General features: G+C 47.3%; 1 protein-coding gene and 1 pseudogene across 4 annotated transcripts in view; both read left to right on the top strand.

The window, feature by feature from the left end:
* LOC135458935 (ceramide synthase 4-like) overlaps positions 1-6,667 on the top strand; it is a 40,696-nt gene extending 34,029 nt beyond the window's left edge. For all 4 annotated transcript variants that reach the window (XM_064734432.1, XM_064734433.1, XM_064734434.1 and 1 more), the window contains exons 7-11: positions 1,277-1,369; positions 1,986-2,114; positions 2,368-2,474; positions 2,782-2,938; positions 5,554-6,667. In XM_064734432.1, coding sequence (XP_064590502.1) covers positions 1,277-1,369; positions 1,986-2,114; positions 2,368-2,474; positions 2,782-2,938; positions 5,554-5,745 — 678 coding nt within the window. In that variant the 3' untranslated portion in view covers positions 5,746-6,667. The remainder of the gene's footprint in view (positions 1-1,276; positions 1,370-1,985; positions 2,115-2,367; positions 2,475-2,781; positions 2,939-5,553) is intronic.
* Positions 6,668-9,162: 2,495 nt separating this feature from the next.
* Positions 9,163-20,467, top strand: LOC135458710 (ceramide synthase 4-like; annotated as a pseudogene).
* Positions 20,468-20,519: the final 52 nt, after the last annotated feature.

The raw sequence follows: 20,519 nt of genomic DNA, 5'->3' as shown, positions 1-20,519 counted from the left end.
GGGTTTTGGTGCCTGTTTTTGGTAGCAGGGGACTACAGAGGTGGCTTCTGTAAGAAGTTACCAGAATCCTCCTCCATGTCCAGCAGAGCCAGTCCCTGGTGGCTCCAAGTTGAACATGCCACTGGCCAAGGCTGGGCCAATTACAAATAGTGGCAACACCTCTGTGATAACAGATTTAAAAAGAAAAAGTTATTGCACAGTTGTACTTCCAGCCAAAGAAGAGCAGGCTGAGAAATGGGAGAGGAACAACTCTGCAGACACCAAGGTCAGGGGACAAGGAGGGATAGGAGATGCTCCAGGCACCAGAGCTGAGGTTCTTCTGTAGCTGAGGACCAGGGTGAAGCAGCTGTGCCCCTGCAGCCCCTGGGGATCCATGGGGATGTGGAGATCCCCCCACAGCTCCTGGGGATCCATGGGGATGTGGAGATCCCCCCACAGCCCCTGGGGATCCATGGGGATGTGGAGATCCCCCCACAGCCCCTGGGGATCCATGGGGATGCAGAGATCCACAGGGGATGCAGAGATCCACAGGACATGCAGAGATCCCCCACAGCCTGTGGAAGAGGAGCCCACAGCCGAGCAGGGGGATGCCTGATGAGGCTGTGGCCCCGTGGGAGGCCCATGGGGAGAGGAGCCCTGCTCCTGTGCTGCAGCAGCCTGTCCTTGAGGGAGACTGCACCCCACGGAGGGGTGACCCACGCCGCAGCAGTTTGGGAAGGACTGTTCTCCATGGGATGAGCTTATGTTGTGCCAGTTCACAGAGAGCTGTTGCCTGTGGGATGGACTCACACTGGAGAGGTTAATGAAGAATTGTTTCCCATGGGAGGGACCCCACAGTACAGCAGGAGAAGCCATGGGTGATGAACTGACCAAAACCCCCATTCCCATGTCCTTGCATCACTGGGGTTTGAGGTAGAGCTGGGAAGGAGAGAAGGGCAGGGAAAAAGGTGTTTCTAAGGGTTTTCACTTCTCATGATTATGCTCTGATTTTGTTAGCAATTAACTTAATTCATATCTCTAATTAGAGTCTGCTTTGCCCATGACTATATTTGATGAGCAATCTGTCCTGGTCCTTATCTCAACTCATGAACCTTTTGTTATATTTTCTCTCCTCTGCCTAGCTGTGCAGGGGAGTGACAGAGTGGCTTTGGTGACTGCCTGGCATCCAGTCAGCATCAACCCACTACAGTTGTCTTTTGCCTTGGAAGGAGTTTTCACTTGCAGCCCTTGCACTAATGTATCTGATGGGTGTTTCCCTGTCTGTCCCTCCTCACAGCCTCTCCAGCCCTCCCTGTTCTGGTACTACATGCTGGAGCTCTCCTTCTACTGGTCACTGGTGTTCACTTTGCCCTTTGACGTGAAGAGGAAGGTGAGTGGCAGTCTCAGGGGAGAATCAAGTACAAACAGGACTCAAGCTGAACACTTAGAGTGATCTCAGAGAGCATGTGTACAGTGACAGTCAAGGTTTTGTGGCAGTCTCTCCTTGCTCATTCACAGGAATTTTCATTACCACTCATTGGAAGTGGAGAATACTAGCCCTGATGTAGAAAGGTGCATAGTACTGTAGAGTTCTCAATCCAAACTTAAAATCCAAATATAAAAATTGCTCTTTTGTAACTCTTCTAGTCTGCGCTGATCATAGAGACGGGAAAAGAGGTGGTTTTCTGCCAGTAAAGCTGCTTGTGTTCCTGGTGCCAGTGTCCCAACAGACAGGGTGCAGCATCAGGCCATGGCTGGTGGAGGGAAAGAGTGTTCTTTGTTGTGAGATCCTCAGTTTACACCACAAGCTCTTCATTCCTGGGTCTCTTGGTTGCCTACATTTCTAGAATACATTTGGTAAAATAATTATGTGGGTAAGACTTTGTAGAGGGAGGTTTCTTAGTCACTAGGTAGAGAGATATCATTGCTACGTGCAGGAACCACGTTTAGACTGGGGCAGGAGGTACATTATGTGTTTTATTCTCTGCTGTTCCCCTTCTCATCAGGATTTCAAGGAGCAGATAGTCCATCATGCTGCCACCATCTTCCTGATCAGTTTTTCATACTGTGCAAACTACATCCGCATTGGGACACTGGTGATGGTGATTCATGATGCTTCTGATTGCTTCCTAGAGGTGAGCCAGGCAGAGCCTCATCAGCAATGGTGCTCTTCAGTCACAGAATGTCCTTCTGTCTAACATGGGCCAAACACTGGGGTGTTCCTCAGATCCTCTGCTGCTCTGCTGATCCAGCCAAGGGTGCCCAGCTGAGAGCTGGGCAGAGCTGTGGTTACCTGCATGCAGATTGTGTCACACATGTCTCATTAACCCCCTGGAGTGTGTGCAGATGCTGTCTTGGCTGCTGTTTAATTGTTCTTTCTCCTTCCAGCCAACTAAGATATTCAATTACATGAAGTGGAAAAGAACTTGTGACAGCCTCTTTATGATCTTCTCAGCTGTTTTCCTGATCAGCCGCCTGGTCATTTACCCCTACACGTGAGTCTGCTCATGAGGGGACAGGGAGGACCTGCCTCCTGAGAGACAGCAGGATTATCTGGGGCTGCAGCCTTTGGTTTGTCCTGGAGCATGGGTTTACCCCTTTGCACCTGCTCTTTGGGTTCATGGAGCAGTCCTGGAGCCCTGGCTCCATCCCATGTACCTCAGGTGGGAAATTGAGAGCTGGGATAGGTAAAGATGGAAAGGCTGATCTGAAACTTCCTCTGTGACTACAAATTTCTGGGGCTTAATTGTGGCCCTGTTAACCACATGCTTTCCCTCCACTGCAATCCCCTCTGTTTTACAGAGTGCTTTATAACACCTACTATTACTCCATGGAGATATTCCAGCCCTTCTTTGGATACTACTTTGTGAATGTTCTCCTGATGATTCTGCAGCTGCTCCATGTCTTCTGGTCCTGCCTGATTATTCACATGGTCTACAAGTTCATCCTCCAGGGCACGGTATGCATCAGCTTGCACTGTCCTTTACATCACATGGGGGAGGGAGGGTCCACCTAGACTGCTTGAGAATACAGGGGTCCATCTGGCGTGGATTCCTTATTGTTCTATTGAAATTCTATATGCATATTTCCAACAGTGAGGTAGAAGGAAACTCAGTTGTAATAGGGAAAGTTGACCAAAAATTTTTTATGAATCACTACAATATTGGGTCCACTTCTGATGGTTATATTCAACAAAAATATGGATTGGACTCCAGGAGAGATGTCTGTGAACAATGCCAGTGACATCTGGGTAGAAATCCCAACACGTTGTGCAGTGTGATTTGCATTTGTAACAAGACTAAGAAATCAAGGAAGAGGAAATTGTCATGACTGGTGAGGTCAGTGTAAAAGTGTTTCCTTTATTGTACAGGATTTTTGAGTGCAATTTCACACAGTAGGTATTTCTGTCTAAACTAGCTGCCTGGGCTCTTCTTCCAGCAGTGGAAGGCAACAGGCATGCCCAAATTATGATCCATTCCATACTTCACCTGGCAATGCTGCTCAACAGGCGCAAAGCAACCAGAGATGAGTTTCTGAGCTCCAGCTGTATAAACTGAAATGGAATGCATCCCACATCCCACTCTTTCTGGCCTGTAGTATTTGCTGTGAGACCAAAGTGCTGCTCAGCGTGTTCCCAAAATCAAAGCCATGGCTGGCCACGTGCCAAGGATGCAGTCCAAAGGCGAGCAGTCAGTGCCTTGTGGGAAGTGACCTCAGAGCCCAGGATGATTTGTTTTAGTAGTATCCAACTGAGGAATTTTGTCTTACAGGAACTGAGAGCAATCATTAAAGGCTCCTTTTTATCCTGATTGTCCCCATTTTCTTTATCTGCCTTCCCTTAAGGTAGCACAGAGCAAATTGCTTGCAGATCAGGAAACAGGGCTGGAAATGAAGATATAACTGAATACAGCCTTTTATTGTTTTCCCAGTTTTTGTGTGGGCTGAATTACCACTGCCATTACTGTAGTGTAAAATGATGGGGTAATAAATAGTCTTGTTAGAAAGTAAAGAACCATCATGGAAGAAAATCCTGAAGCATATCCATAATTTTTCCTATTTTATCTAAAATGAATATGCCAGATTTGATATAAAAAATATATTTGAAAACTTTCTGTACTGAGCAGTAAAAAGCAAAAAAGAATTGTCCTAAACAGATCCGTTTCAATGACAATATTTTGTAGTCCGAAGCAATATCAGCAAGAATACAGGACATTCTTTCTTTGAGAGCTACAAAACTTTTGCTGCAATCAGTTCATGTTCTTCTTGCAGGCCTTTCTGGTCTCCATGGTTTTCCTCTCTGGCTACAGAATAATCTTTACCACCTTCTCACATGATGTTTCCTAATCCCAAGTAATTAGTACTCAGCCTAGATCCTGAAGTACAAGTTTCATTCCCTCATAGAGGGAGCAGCTTTATAGTTCCTTTGGGAATCTTGCCAGATTTAAGGCCTCAGCCACATTCTCTGGCTATAAATGGATATATTTAGAAATATTGACTATTATTTGTCCTTATGCTGCAGGTCCAGACTCCTGCATATTTCCTGATCTGTCAGTTCCAGAGTGATCCAAGGTGCAGGTTGTTCACAGCAGATCCTATCTCCCACCCATATTGTCCTTGGAGGTAGAATGAATTCAGTGCAAATTTAGATTTTTACAAATCCTGTCTGCATCTGGTTGTAGTGATCTCTGGAAAGAGCATGAGCTGAAATAAAGTTCTCAGTATGATCTGGGAGATCTCAAGAAGAATGGACATCCATAAATGAGACTAAATTTCTGGGCAGCACCTGATTTTCCCCTGAGCAGTTTCTAAAGCTGAGGTCACAGAAGGGGTTTGCAGCTTTCCCTCTGTCCAACAAGGAGTGTGACACTGTGAATTTGTCCCCAATATTGGCATCTTATATGGGAGAGCAGAGACAGCCTGAGAAGCCAGGAAGTGCTGAGCTGCTTTTTTCTAAGCTGTCATTTTATTCCATTATTTCTTTTTTGCCTTCCCTTTAAGGCAGATAATTAAATACTTAGGAGTGAATTACAGGTCCCTCAGTCAATAAACAACAAGAGGAAAAACCTGACCATAAACCTGAATGCAGTCAGAGTGGAGTGGCTTTGTGTTGAGCCTTTGGGAAGCACGTTTCCAGCCTGTCCCCAGTGTTGTCAGCCTATAGCCACCCAGGCCGTGTAGGCACAAGTTAGCTCCTTGTCCCTTTTGGAAAGTGTAATCGAGCTTGACTCACTGCCTACCCATCCTTCTCCCTCCTGCCGGTGACCAGGGCAGCAACGTGGATCTCCTCAGGCTTGCACAGTTGTCCTCAGTCCTGGGCATTTGGGGTTTTGCTCTGCTTTGCAGCCTGTAATTCCTAATTTCAGGAATTATGTGTATCAGGGATGTGTATCAGGGTCACAGATGAGATTCCAGTGAGGCTGAAAGCAAAGAGGCAGGGAGAATCTGCTCCCAAGGGTGATGTGAAGGCTGAAGGAAGCTGAGGCAGCAGGGGCATGGTCAGCCTGTGGCTCAGCCATCACTGCTGCTTGTGCAAATGCTCTGTTTATCTGGCTTCTCACTCACCTGCCTTTGTAGATGGACAAGGACATGAGAAGTGACACAGAAGAAAGTGACAAGGATGAAGAAAGAGATAAAATTAGAGAAAAGGAGAAAAATGGGATCACGTGTTTCAGCAACGTCACAAGCAATGGTTACATCCAGAGGAATGGATCTGAGCCCCTGGACAACAGAGCCCACCGTGCCAATGGCCATGCCAAGGAAAGATAGCTGCTGTCCTGTGCTGCTGGCCTGGCCTCCAGCAACCCCAGGCCACCATCTGTAGAAACAGTTTTGCTCACTGTGTAGATAAACTGGAGTGCAATTGCAGTATTGTAGCTGAATTCCTGCTTCCCATAAACCAAAGTGTTTATAGCCAGTGGATATTTGAAGGAAGTTTTTTGTCTTCCTTCAGTAAAAGCTTACTATAGATTGTAGCCTCAGAACAGATAGCAAGGGATCAAAGTGGTTTGACTTGTATTAAGACTGTACCATAATTGTTGTCAAATGTGTTAATCTTGAAAAATACTTTAAAAATAAGAAGGTGGATAAACTCTGGCAGTGTAAAGTTTTACCCACCTAATGTTTGATAGGAATCTGTTTGGCCTGGATCAGCCTCTGGAGGCCCTGACCTATTGCCAGTAATTATTATGGCTGACGAGTGACAAATGTTATCACTGGGATACCTCTTCTGAGAAAACAGGTGCCCCGTATGCACTCACAAAATTAAAACTGAGTATAGTGAAATGAAAGCTTTTGAAAGGCATAAGATAAAACATGCTCTTCTCAAGGGAGGTACTCTTTGTGCCAGTGACCATTTTTGTAATGTGTGGATCTCAGTCCCTACTTACTGCCCCTAAGCTCCAAAGCCCAGGCTGGAGGAGTACCCGCACAAATCACATTGGAAGAGCTGGGAAGTCCAGACAGCTGTTTCTCAACACTTAGAATTGGACTCAATGATCCTTGCGGGTCCCTTCCAACACATAAAATTCTGTAATTCTGTGACAATTGAAAGTTGGAAGCACATGTTGTGTTTGCTTTGATCTGAGCGTATGGTCCCACCTCTCTGCAGGTGCTCAGGAGGGATATTGAAATGCTACATCATTTTGTACTACTGAATGTAAATGTTCTTTATAAATTACTTTTAAAGGTTTGATTGTCTGGTCTCTTTTCTACTTCTTTAACCACCAGGAGGTAAACCTGGCTGGCTGCAGGTGGATGTGTGATTGGGGAGACCCACGTGGGTGCCATTGGCAAGGGGAAGGTGCTGCCTGCCCAGGACACACAGCCACACTGAGCCGTGCCAGTAAAGACCTGCAGCTGCCACCTTTGTCTCCTGTTAGTAAGACTGTGTTTAGCCCTGTAACAAGGGACAATTTGGAACACCCCTACACTAGACTTAGGGGCAGGCCAGGTTCCTTGGTACTGCCAGGACAATGGCAAGTCCAAGGTGGCAACACTGGGGAGCTGCTTTGGCCCTGCTAGGGTGGGAGGAGAGAAATTAATATCTGTTCCTTTTTTCTGAGGTTTTAGGAGGCTAGGGAAGCTCTCTGTTGTAAAATCACATCACCTCTCCTCCCAGGAGCAGAATGCTTCCCAGAGTCTGCATAATGCCCAATGGAGCCAGTGTATGTTAATGCCTGCTGGATTTGACCCTCAGGGCTTTGTTGTGCCCCTGAAGACTGAGATAAGCTTGTTAGGAGGCAAATCTGGTTCTTATGAAAGATACATCAAAGATACAGGAGAGCTGTTGGATTTGAGCAAGAATTACTGAGTGCTGCCTTTAGCTGAGCATAACAGTCATGACTCATTGAGGCAGATCAGCTGGTGAATTTGTTTTCTTGCCATCAACTTGCTAAGGCTTGAAGAAGCATTCAGGTCCCTCCCTGCTTCTCCACCTTCTCTCTTTATGTTTGCTCCAGGGCTGGGAAGCTTCTGAGTAGTGTGACAGTGTTTAAGACTTTAGTGTATCCATGCCCTCCTCTCTTCACACAGGGGGCATCACAGCTCCCCCCACAGAACAGCTGTTGTAGAAAACTTGCAGCTAGCCTGTCACTTGTCTGCTGAGAAACCCAGCAGAGCATATCATGGAGCCACCAAATCCATTAGACTGGGGAAGGCCTCTGAGATCATCAGATACAGCCTGTGACCAGTCACCACTTGGTCAATCAGAGCAGAGTCCAATCACTTCTTAATTACTTCCAGGGACGGAGACTCCACCACCTCCCTGGGCAACCCATTCCAATGTTTAACAACCCCTTCCATGAAAAAATTCTTCTTGATGTCCAAACCATACCTCTCGTGGCATGGCTTGAGTCCATTTCCTCTGCTCCTGTCACCCTAACTTGTATTGGAATAAGAATCCCAATATAACCAGTTAGATGGTGCCTGGGCCAGTTCTGACCTTCGCTGCTGGGCCAAAGGCAGCACTGCGGTGTTTTACCCCAGAGATACCTTGGCTGCTGGAGAGTGCAGCGGGGCAAGTCCAGCCTGTCAGGACTCCGTTTACCTCAGGAGAGAGAGCTTCTGGCGATGGTGGAGAGAAAGGGAGTGGATTCTGCTAGAAGGTTGCCAGATGTTTATTCCATGGGTACAGAGATGTCTGCACCGGGCCACTGCTGCTAACAGAATGGAGGCCGCATGGTCTCATTAACATTTTAAACTCAGGGCAGGGGAAGGGGAGGGGACAGGTGAGCCACCAACCAGGTGAAGGGGCAGGGTCTCAAGGGACTAGGGACACCTATCACACGACGCCTTGCTGGTATGTTAGCCTGATTGACAGGGCACACTCAGCGAGGGGCGAGGGGGAAGGGAGAAAGTAAAACAGGACATTGCAACACACCACAACACTAACTCCTACCTAGCTGCACCCTCCTGTTAGGGAGCTGTAGAGAGAAGATCACCCTGAGCCTCCTGTTCTCCAGGCTGAGCCCTCCCCAGCTCCCTCAGCTTCTCCTCACAGGACTCACTCTCTAAAGGAGAGTTCTGTTTCCAGATGGAGCCCTGGGCACCAGGCAGGACCTGACTCTCTTTTCCCCATACTTTTATCCCCCATATGCACTGATGAGATGTGCATCACAAAGTGTGTGCCCACATGATGTTAGTGAGCAGCTGTGGGAGATGAGGCATGCAGCTCCAGGTGAGCCATGAGAAAAGGAGCATATATAGACGCTTCCAGGCTGCTGGGAGGTGGGTGAGTCAAGGCTGGCACAGTGGGGCCCCCAGGCTGCCCTAACCCAAAATTATGGCTGACCTGAATCTGCTGACTCCAGGAATCGTGGACATCTGCTGCCATTTTGGATCTTGTTTTAAGAATAATTTGGCACGGTTGTTTCCTTCTTCCTGCACACAGTAAATTTCAAAGATCTCCATTATCACGTTATTTCACATTATTTCATTCAGAAATGTATGCCCAAGGGAACCTTTCCTTGGATGACTGCACTTGGAACAGCATTGCTTTTCTCATTCTCACAGGTACAGCAGACACAGTGCCTGCAAATAAAGACAGAGCCTTGTTCAAAAAGCTGAAGTCATGTCTAAACAAGGGAAGGGACCTATAGCTTCGTCAGATGAATGTAAGCATGTGATAAAGCAGGCCAAGAAATATCCTGAGAAACAACTTGAAAGGCAGTATGAAACATTGGCAAGATGGCTGGATTCAGAAATGATGGTGCCAGACAGCAGCAACACAGGGATAGGTCAGGCTAGAGCCAAGAAATGCAGTGAGCTGCCCTGTGTGGCTCCCCAGCTGAGAGAGAGGGTTCAATACCTGACATCTCACTGAGAACATACTGCAAGAGCATCCACTTCAAGCCAACAGGGGAGAAAATGTCACCTAGCACACAGATTACCTGAGTAACAGCAAACCCTCAAACCCACTGGCAGGAGGAAAATTTGTTCTTAGAGGAGATCAACTACCAACTGTGGAATGCTGTTCTTTGTTTCAAATCAACTTGTTATCAGAAAAATTTAAGAAGGTTCCAGTGGGAATGTAAGAAACTTCAGCTTTCTATAGTCTGACATGAAGATTGGCCAGAGCAGGAGAAAGTATTATATGTGATAGAATTTTTGGAAACAGATATGAGCATAATAGGAAAGAGTCCCCAAGGGGCAGGGTGTCTGTGGGGAAGTTGTCTCACTCTGCTGGAGTTACCCCAAAAAATTGGTGAGCACATCTAGTGGAGAGAACCTGCACCCTGCTCAGCTTTGCAAAGGCATTCAGAAAGGTCCCTCACCAGCCTGATGAGGAAACCCACCTGAGCTGACTGTGAGAGACCAGCACTGGTTGTTTGCAACTGTGTATTGCTGCAAGTGCCCCCAAAAAGGGGGAGGGAAAGGCAGAGAGCAAAATCAGCTGATAATGAAGGTTCTTCATGATGGTGTTGTCTGCTGCAGTTCACAGCACAGAGACTGACAGAACACAGGTGAGGCTGAGTGGAGCAGAGGAATTGGTGCAGGAGAAAGGGTGTCCTGAAGTGCTGGTCTGTGTGTGAGCACTCCAGAACCGCTCTGGGGAGCAGTGCCTCAGCTTTGTGCTCAGTACATGAGGATTCAAAACACAAACAGGATATGGGATGTCACTGGACAGGATGAAGGAACCAAAACTGGGACTGCTGTGGCCTTGAAGATGCCAGAAGATTTTAATGGATGTAGACAATGGATGTAGACAATGGATGTAGACAATGGATGGTCTCCCCTGGGACCTCCATCCACACACTCTGCTGGGTATCAGAGCTGATTAAGAGATGAGGGCTTTGCAGAATGAGAAGGAAAGAAAGAGGGGGCAAGAGAGATGACTCTGCTGATAGTGTCACCAGGGAGGTGTCATCTGTGAAACAGAGTGAAATTGAAATCAGCCACCTCCTTGACACTCTCGTGTACTAGGACATCTTACCCGACCTCCAAGCTCACAGACACATCAAACCAAGTGATGATATTTCAACTGGTCTGACATTCTCATGGGATTGGGCAAGAGGTTGGGACAGTGAGTGATGAGCTGTTGAGTTGGGAATCCTGATTTAGCAGTGAGCTTTGTGCCTTACAAATACCTGCTTGCTGCAGGCAGCCTCTGGTTTCTGTGCCCACTGTCTTGCCCAGAATGGGAGTGTCAGAGGGGTTCTGGCATCATGAATACTGCCTGTCACCTGGAGCTATCTGGGAGGACTTGAAGGAGTCTGCAGACATAGAGTACCCACAGCCTCAGCACCTCCTGCTCTGCATCCCTGGTGCCCCATTATTGATCTTTGTCTGATGCATCTTTGAAAGGTGAGTGCAGCACCTCTGGTTTCTCCTGTGCTGATTGTCACCAGTGTTTTGCAGGGCTGCTCCAGAATAATCCTTGCCTGTCTCCTGACCACTACAAAGTGTACATGGGATTGTCCCCAAGAATAATGAATCTCTCTGCTTTTCATACCATATGGCATTTGTATGGTATGGCAGCTCTTGCCCCTGCCCTCCCTTTCTCCTGTACCTGTAGTTGTGAAAAGACAAGTCAATCTCTCAATCACACCTTAGCTGTGGGTGGGTCCCTCTGGAGACAGTCCAAGGCAGCTAAGGCAGCTTGCAGCACAGATAAGGGATTTAGTGGGTATGTCAGTGCTGGAAGCCCCTAGCTGAGCCAGGGTTCAGCCTGATCCTGGACGATGCTCCTGAAGGTGCTACGTGAGCTCCCTACCCCAGAGCTCCTGCAGCTGCCATGGGACCTCTTTGCTCACAGCACTCTTTGCTCACACCACTCTTTGCCCAGCTCTGCCTCACTTTCTCCTCCTGGCACCAGAGGACCCCAGTTCTGCCAGGGGTGATGATCCACTCCAGGGTCCCAGCTGCAGGCTTGTCACCCCAGGGAGCCTGGGGACTGCTTAGCATCTCCCCAGAACTTGGGTGTGGAAATGAGGCAGATCCACATTGCTCACCCCATGAGATGGATTCAGAGAGGGCTTTGAGCCCCTTTTTCAGGAACAAGGACTGACATGTGGGGAGGTGCAGATCAGCCCTCATGCTCAGAAAATTGGAAGCTGGTCAGTTAAAGCAGGGCTGTGTGCCCCTGTGGGCAGAACTGCCAGCATGCTTCCCACCAGGCACAGCAGGACTCCAGGGGGAAAAGGGGAGGACATGAAGTATCAAAGATGTGGTCAGCAAACCTGCTCTAAGCTGGGACAGAGGGTCTCTCACTGACCCAGCTGCCCCAAGTGCTGGCTCCTGCCTGCAGTGCACAGCCATGTAAGAAGATGAGGCAGATGAGAGCTGTAGGAAGAGCCAGAGTTAATTCCAGGTCTTCCCTCAAAGAAGGGAAGGCATGTTGCACCTGCCTGGCTTCCTAGAAACAACATGATTTACAACACAATGCCTCCCACTAGAGCTTTGCTGGGGTTTCCTGCAGGAACCAGCATATTCCCACGTGTTCTGTCCTTGGCTCCTGCTGCAGACAGTGGTCAGGTACCCTAGACACAGAGCCCATGGGACACTCAGACACTTGCAGACTGTTTTTGTGGCATCCTCTGGACTGCTCAGGAGTGCAGTAAGGAGGGCCAGCATATACTCCAACACAGAGGCATGCTCTGTGTCCTGCTGCCTCAACAAACTTAACTATTGCTTATTTAGCCATCGTTACAGTTGTCTCCACTCCACCTTTGCTTTGGTGCCATTGTGCTTGTGAAGAAAGGGCTTTGACCTGGCAGAGGTACCAAGCCAGAGGTACCAAGCCCTGAGTGATGCTGGAGCAGCACTGGGAGGCTTGGGCTGTGCCCTGAGCCAGGTGTGGGAGCACTCTGCTGCTGCTGGGGCTCTTCATCCAGCACAGAGCATGGCACTGGCAGCATCTTCCTACTGGCTGACCCTGGCTGCCAGCGTGAGCACACAGGTCCTGTCCTGCCAGAGCTCCTTCCTCTCACAGAGCCCTGACTCTGCTCTTGGCAAGGGCGCTGGGGTGAGTGACAAATGAAGGCCCAAAGTTCAGACCAGTGCCACACTGGAAGGCTCCTACATTCTGCTGGGCAGGACCCCAAAGAAGGTGTCTCCTGTGTCCCATTGTCCCAAAAGCCCAGGCAAGCAACACCTTCTCTCTGTCCCCAGGCCAGGCCCACCAGCCTCACAAGCCAGGCAGTTGCTGTTTGCCACCCTTCAGGGAACAGATGTACCAGCAGATATTGCAGCAGCTTCCAACACGTTCAGCAGCTGCAATCCCAGCAACCCGACTTGCTGTGTGTCAAACACTGCAGCTGCTGTCACAGCTGCTGGCTCAGGCACGAAGGCAGCCACCACCCCTTTGGGTAGAGTCTATTAAGGCTGCTTATTTTTGGCAGAACTCCAAGTCCTTCAGAATCACAGAATCATTTAAGTTGGAAAAGCTGTCCGAGATCATGAAGTCCAGCCATTCTCCCAGCGCTGCCAAGGCCACCACCATGTCCCCATGTACCACATCTACCCGTGTTTTAAATCTCTTCAAGAATGGGGACTCCACCACAGTCCTGGACAGCCTGTGCCAGGGCTTGAAGTTTTTCCAAACTTAACCTCTCCTGGAACAACCAGAGGCCATTTCATCTTGTTCTACTTCTGCCAGGGAGTTGTAGAGAGCGAGAAGCTCTCCTCTGAGCCTCCTTTTCTCGAGGCTGAGCCCCTCCAGCTACCTCAGCTGCTCCTTATCAGCCTTGTGCTCCAGACCCTTCCCCAGCTGTGTTCCCTTCTCTGGACATGCTCCAGCCCTTCAGTGACTTCTTGGGGTGAAGGGCCAAAAACTGAACCCAGGACTTGATGTGGGGCCTCACCAGTGCCTGACACAGAGGGACAGTCACTGCCCTGGTCCTGCACCACACTGTGGCTGGTACAGGCCAGGTGACATTGGCCTTCTTGGCCACCTGGGCACACCTGGGCTCACGTTCAGCCACTGTTGACCAGCACCCCCAGGTCCTTCTCCACCAGGCAGCTTTCCAGCCACTCTACCCCAAGCCTGGATTGTCCCATGGGGTTCTTGTGACCCAAGGGCAGGGCCCGGCCCTTTGCCTTGTTGGCCTTGGCCCATGGATCCAGACTGTCAAATTGCCTCTGCAGAGCATTCCTGCCCTCCAGCAAATCCACATCCCACCCAGCTTGGTGTCATCTGTGAAATGACTGAGGGTGTCCTTGATCCCCCTGTCCGGATCATTGATGAAAATATTAAATGTGACTGGCCCCAAAACTCAGCCCTGGGGGAAACCATTGGTCACCAATCTCCAGCTGGATTTAGCTTCATCCACCACCAGTCTCTGGGCCTGGATCATGACTCACACTGATGCATTGATTTTAAAAAATAATTTACTGTAATCACGATGAAGCTTTGTCAGATTAATTATAAAATGCTTATGAGCTCATCTTTACATTAATTTTAATCACAGTTTATGAACTTTAACTCTTGTCATTGTTATGTTTGCCCAATTATCCCATCATAAAAAAAAACCCCAAACAATATTTTAGGTAGCAGCAGTTTTAATTGAATAGTTTAGAAAATATATATTGACAATATAATTTGATTAAAAATAAGGGATAATTTGGTTCAAATAATGTGACCATGGTCACAAGGGTTTGCAGGTGAAGAGAGAGGCGAGAATGTTGACCTCATGATCAAAAGGCTTGATTTATTATTTTATTATATATATATATATATATATATATATATATATATATATATATATTACTTTATGACTATACTAAAAAGAAAAGGAAAGGAAAGATTTCCTCAGAAGCTCCTAAGCTAAGAATACAATACAAAAGAATAACAAAGTTCTGTGTCTCAGCAGAAAGCGAGAGCCAGCTCTGCTGTGAGTGGTCAGTAAATCCAAACATCCACAGGAGACCAATCACAGATCCACCTGTTGCATTCCACAGCAGCAGATAACCATTGCTTACATTTGTTGCTGAAACTTCTCAGCTTCAGTAGGAAAAATCCTAACGAAAGGATTTTAATGAAAAGATGTCTGTGACAAAATAATAGCCCATAAGCAGAAGATAACCGCAGGGTACGGAGTGCAGGGCTCTGGACCCTTGCCACCTCATGTACGAGCTTGCCAAGTGAAGATTCTCCCTTATGTGCCATGTGTCAATGCCATCCCCTCCCATTTTAGATTCATCACGTTTCTACCTCCGCCCTCATCCCCACCTTTACCGCGCATGCTCCACCACTCGGTTTGGTGGTCGCACAAGTCTTTGGGGGTCGTTTTTGATGAAGGCTCTCCTCTTCCTCTTTATCCTTTAATTCACCTTTGGGTTACACATGTGCACCAAGCCAGTACAGTATAATCCAAAACTAACATATTACTGCATTTAAGCATCAAAGCAATAAATCTCTTATAGCTGGCATTTTCATGGGACCTAACCAGATTTTCCCTTCTTTCTGTTAATTTTTAGTAACTGCTTTCTCTTGTTATTTTCTCCTGTCCTTGAACATCTGCAGGAAGGGGTGGGGGGGGGTGTGTGGAACCCATCCTCTCCCTTTCTTTCTTGGCATTACAACTTTTAACTGTTTTATTATTTCCAAATATTAATTACTGTATCAATATTGATTACTGTTTCAATTTTGTCAGCACAAATCATACCTATTTACCACATAATGTTATTTGGAATTCATGAAGAAAATGAGAATGATAGAATTGATGCCTTTGAGCCTGTGACTGCCACTTCAACAGCTGAATGGTTTACTAACATTATGGAGTGAACCATGTGTCTATTTATCTTTATTTTTCCAAGTTGAAACTTCTTTTATCTTCAGCTTTTATCAATAGCTGATAATTATAAGCCAAAATTGTATCAGAGATGAAAAACAATGTATTTAGACTTTTATAGCCAGACATTACATCCCATTGGGTAGACGTGACAAAATTTAACCAGGGAGAGGCTGTGCTTACTTCTGAACCTGCATTTAGATATGTCTGAATTGGAGTGTTAAAATGGCCAGAACAATCTGGGAGTTCACAAATGCAAACAGAGTTGATACAATATTTTCAAAGAAAGGTGTACTTTGGGTAGACAGGCAGAAGCAGGCCCTGAGAGCAGAGCTCCTCCTCCCTCACAGGGAATGACAGCCTCCAAAAGGCTCAGTCCTCCCTCCCTGCTCTGTTTTCCAGGAGGAGCAGATTGCACTGGCCAAGCAAAGTGACCTGCCTGTCAGAAAGTGGAGACTGGCTCAGGACCGGCGGGCCCAGGACCACCCCAGGCTGATGAAGAAGTTCTGTGAGGCCAGGCAGCTGGGTTAGATTTTGGTGATGGAAGCCTTCACATCATCAATGCCCTCTGTCCTGTCCTTACCCCAAACCCATCCCAGGGAGCTGCTGTGGCTGTGAGCAGAGCCTCTGTCCCATGAGGGGAGGTCCCCTTACTGCACACAGAGCCAGCTGCAGCACTGCCAGCTTCCCATTCTTACCTTTGAAAAGTTGAATTTACCTCAACAGAGTCTATTTGCCTTGATGGAGAACAGGTTTAAATCTCAAAATCCCTCAGAGGGATTTTGAGTACAAAAGCCACTTGTAAAATGTGTTAAACTTCTTTTCAAAAGTGATTTTGATACAAAATTAAAATTTTAGTATCTTGTCAGCATGGATGGTTGGGCAGAAAATGAATCCATGAAGTGCAGTTAGGAGGCAGTGCATGCCATGAAAGAGGGAGGTTAAAACTGAACAACCCAAGAAAGCACCAAAATCTTGACAGCCTTCCTTTTCCCGAAGTTGTTTGCTCTCTTACATTAAATCTTCCTGCATATCTAGTAATATATGGAGTCATGGTGGAGAGAGGAGTCACCAAGTGTCTTGATCAAGAGAATCAAGTTATCTCTGCTTCTCACCTTGAGGTTTAATGCTATATGTACATAAAGACCCCCATCAGGTAAGAGATCTACTCCTCTTCCCCCTCTGAAAAAGAAATTATTCTGTGCTTGAATCATGTTATTATGTTTAAAAAATATATTCTCCACCTGAAAGCTTGTGCAGTGCTTCCTACTGCAGCATTTCTGAAGAAACGTATACATCCCCCAGTATTCCTGTGCCATTACTGAGAAAAATTGGTTGCCTTCCACTGTCTGGGGTGTATAAGGATCTGATAGGTGATCTACAAACATCCACACAACAAAGGAGACAGGGAGAGGCATCTTGGTAGTCCTACTGCATCCTCTCTAGCACAGATGGGATGCCCAAGGAATCTGGGCAAAGGGTGGATCTCAGCAGAGCCTGGCTGGGCAGGGGATACCCTGAAGCCTTACAGCCCATGCTCCCATGTGCCAGCAGAGCTGAGATTCTGCAAATCTCTGTCCGCACAAGCACAGGTTCCCCTGTGGGCATGCTGGGCACAGCCTGGGGAGCTATTTCAACTCTGGAGGAGGTCTTAATTCCTTGTTTTCTGTTTTAGTTGGAGATTTACATTTTATTTCACCTCATTATTCTCTGGACTGGCTCTTCTGTATGATGTAAGCATGTGAACAGGGTTGTGGAGAGCTTGGTTCAAACATGGCTCAAAGAAAGAGGCCATGAAAATATACAGCTGATGGAAAAGTAAAAGGCAGTTGTAAGCAGCAGTTCCCAAGCCTGTTTCTGTAAATAATAAGGTTCTCAGGCACAGTTCCATAAACAGCAGAGTTCTCAGGCCGTTTTGTCATAACAGGTAAACATTCTGTCCTTGGCTGTTTTGGGAAAGCAAAAGAGACAAACATGGAGGCCTTGAGAACCTTTCATATCAGGGTGAGAACACAAATCTTGGTTTCAATAACAAACCACAGGTATTGAAAAGAAAAGGAGGGGTTGGTGTGTAATCTGTGGCCAATGATGAGCTCGGGTTTTGTAATATGTATAAGCTTAATTAACACCACTATAAAAGTGTGTAAGTGGGATCCACAGATCGCTTTTGAGGCTCCCGTACCCTCTGAGCAACAGCAGCCATGGCCGAGACCGCCCGGTCAGGTCCCTAAAAGCAATCAGCCAATCCCTGGTGTGAAAAACGACCTAGTGGCGGCTATCGCGAGGGACCGACGGGAGGGGTGGGCTGCTTTGGCAAGAGATGCAATGGAAAAGAGAGATCAGGAGATTATAAGCGTGGCTACTGAGCTGGCTTGCCTGGTTATCTTCAGTCCTCAGGACGAGAGTGGCATGCAGGCGACCATTACCGCTATTGATTGGAAATTGTTGTCTCAACTACGATCTACTGTTAGTCAGTTTGGAGTTAAAAGTGAGCCAGTTAAACAGATGCTAGATTATATTTTTGATGCTAGCCTCCTTCTGATTAATGATTGCCGTGGATTAGCTAAATTGATTTTTACTCAACATCAGCAATTGTTATTTAATGCTCACTGGCAAGCACTAGTTAACGAGTGTGTGGCAGTTCAGAGGCAGCCAGGTGACCCTCTCCATGGCATCACTGTTAATGAGCTTATGGGCCTGGGACCATTTCTTCATACCGAGGCACAAGCTCTATTAGGCCAGGAGAAGTGCCGGGAGGCTATGAGGTTAGTTAGACTCACTATGGAAAGGGTAAAAGAACCAGGAGGGGTACCTGTGTATATGGGAATCAAACAAGGCAGAGAAGAATCGTTTGGCTCATTTATTGATAAAGCTGCTGCTGCAATTGAAAGGGCTGGTGTACCAGAATATATGAGAGGGGCGCTACTCAAACAGTGCGCCCTTCAAAACTGTAATTCTGCTACTAGGAGCGTACTTAATACCCTAGGTGCCAATTGGACTATAGAAGAGGCATTAGAGAGGATGGCCTTAATACCTACCGGACAGCAGGCTTTTGTGGTAGATGCGATCAAACAGTTAGGAATAGGCTTACAAGAACAGGCAAAGTCCTCTCAGAGCCAGGTGTTAGCTGCTCTTGCACCGCTCCAAGCGTTAGCTGCATTGACACCAGCAAATAGAGGAGGCCGCATGAAATGTTACCAATGCGGAGCCATGGGCCACATGCGCCAGGAATGCCAGGCTGCAGGACTCTGGTGCCAAAAATGCCACTTGGACACTCATAATACGGGCGCTTGCAGACGGAAATCGGGAAACTTCCCCTGGAGCGCAAACCGCAGTGGCCGTGCCCAGACACAAGTCGCCGCTGCAGCAGTAACAGCACCCCCTCCTGCCTCCAACCCGCCACAGCAGGGAGCCTCGGCATGGATCTGGCAGCCGCAGTAGATGTCACGTTGATGACTCCACACCCGCAAAAAATCCCGACAGGGATCCAAGGATCTATTATCATACATGATAAAGCGGTGGGTGCTTTGCTCTTTGGAAGATCATCTGCATCTCTGTTGGGATTATTTGTTTTGCCTGGCGTTATTGATGCGGACTACAAGGGAGAGATTATGGTGATGGTATACACCCCTTTTCCCCCACTTCAAATTAATAAGGGACAAAGAATTGCTCAGTTGGTACCGCTTGAACAAATGACTAAGGGAATACAACCCATAAAAGGTCAAGAGAGGGGGGAAAGTGTGGCCAATGATGAGCTCGGGTTTTGTAATATGTATAAGCTTAATTAACACCACTATAAAAGTGTGTAAGTGGGATCAATAAATCGGAGTTCGATGCTCATCAATCGGATGGTCGTCTCCCTTCACTTCGTCACAGGGTCATGCTGTGAAGTGACATCTTTCAAGGGCTTTTTGTTCATTGCAAATGAGGCTGATGGTCCCAGGCCACTTCAAAGAGGCCATCCAAAGATGATGTGTGGTCATGACTGTGGGTGCAAAGCCAAAGAAGGACAAATTCAGGGCTATGGAGCAGAATCATCCCCAGTCCTGATTCAGAAGTTCCCTTTTCCCTGGGTGGAGCTGGCTAGATGTCAGAGATGTCACTCTGCTGTTCTTGCCCTAGATCCTGGTGTAAGTGCTCCCCACAGATACCCACACACAGCTCCTGCACCTCAGACAAGAGCAGAGCCTGTCCTGGCTGTGGCTGCTGCCCACTGCTCCAAAGACTCTCCCTATCACTCTCCTAATACCTATTAGTGAATCTTGTACATTCACTAATGATAAATGCATTTTGCCAACCAGTTTCTCCAACACTCAGAGCCAGATTGGATCTAGCACGGGTACACTGAGTCCTTGCAATACCTCTTCCCGTGGTCTTCACATGTCATTAAAAGGCACTGGGCTCTCACTGCTGCCTTCTCTATGCATAGAAGCCTTGGTTTTGGAACCACACCAAGTGCTGGTTGAAATTTCTACAACAGGTGAGCAGCAAATACATGGAATCACAAGATAATTCATATTGGAAGATAGATAAGAAATATTCTTGTCCAACCTCCTTCTTGCAGAACTTAGCTGTGAGATCAGATCAGGTTGCCTAAGGCTTTTCCCAGTTTAGTTTTTCCAGTTTAGTTTTCAAAACCTTCAAGTATGGAGACAGCACCACCTTATGACAAAAAGCTTTATACTCATACCTCATTATATCCACCTGTCGTATTTCAACACCCCTCTGGTCTCTCATCCTCACATTATGCATTATGCAAACAGTTTGACTCCTGCTTGCTGAGCTCCTCACTGTGCTCCCACATGAGAGCCCATGGAGAGCTCTGCTCAGAGCAGGCACCTCTTCTCACTTTCTCTGCCACCCAAGTCTGTTTGGAAGTGGCTGTCTGTGCCACAAAAGGTGGTCAGGACATCTGACACCTCAAAGTAGGGATAAAGATGAAGTTTCTGAGCCTCCCAATGCAGGGACAATGAGGCACTGGCTTTAATGACATGATCACACCTCTTACTTTTATTTTAGCTGCCACGTTAGGCCCCGAGGGCAGTGAATGAAAACAGGACTAGTCTTCCTAAATACAATATAAACTTTCTTTTCTTCAGAAAAGACAAGATGCCAGAAGTGACACCAAAGAAAGTGACAAGTGCAAGGAGAGGATCTGGCAAAGAACAAAGAATAGCACGGAGCTTGCTGCAAAACACCAGGATCCAGGCAGTGTTTGGAATGCAGGAAGGCTGAACAGGGCTCCACTGCAGTGTGCCTGAGGCCTAGGTGGTGAATTTCATCACATCTATAGGCAGTTAAGTCACTTCAGGA

This window comes from Zonotrichia leucophrys, chromosome 28 (assembly GCF_028769735.1).
Source record: "Zonotrichia leucophrys gambelii isolate GWCS_2022_RI chromosome 28, RI_Zleu_2.0, whole genome shotgun sequence".
Classification (NCBI taxonomy): Eukaryota; Metazoa; Chordata; class Aves; order Passeriformes; family Passerellidae; genus Zonotrichia; species Zonotrichia leucophrys.
This window is presented reverse-complemented; position numbering and strand designations above follow the sequence as displayed.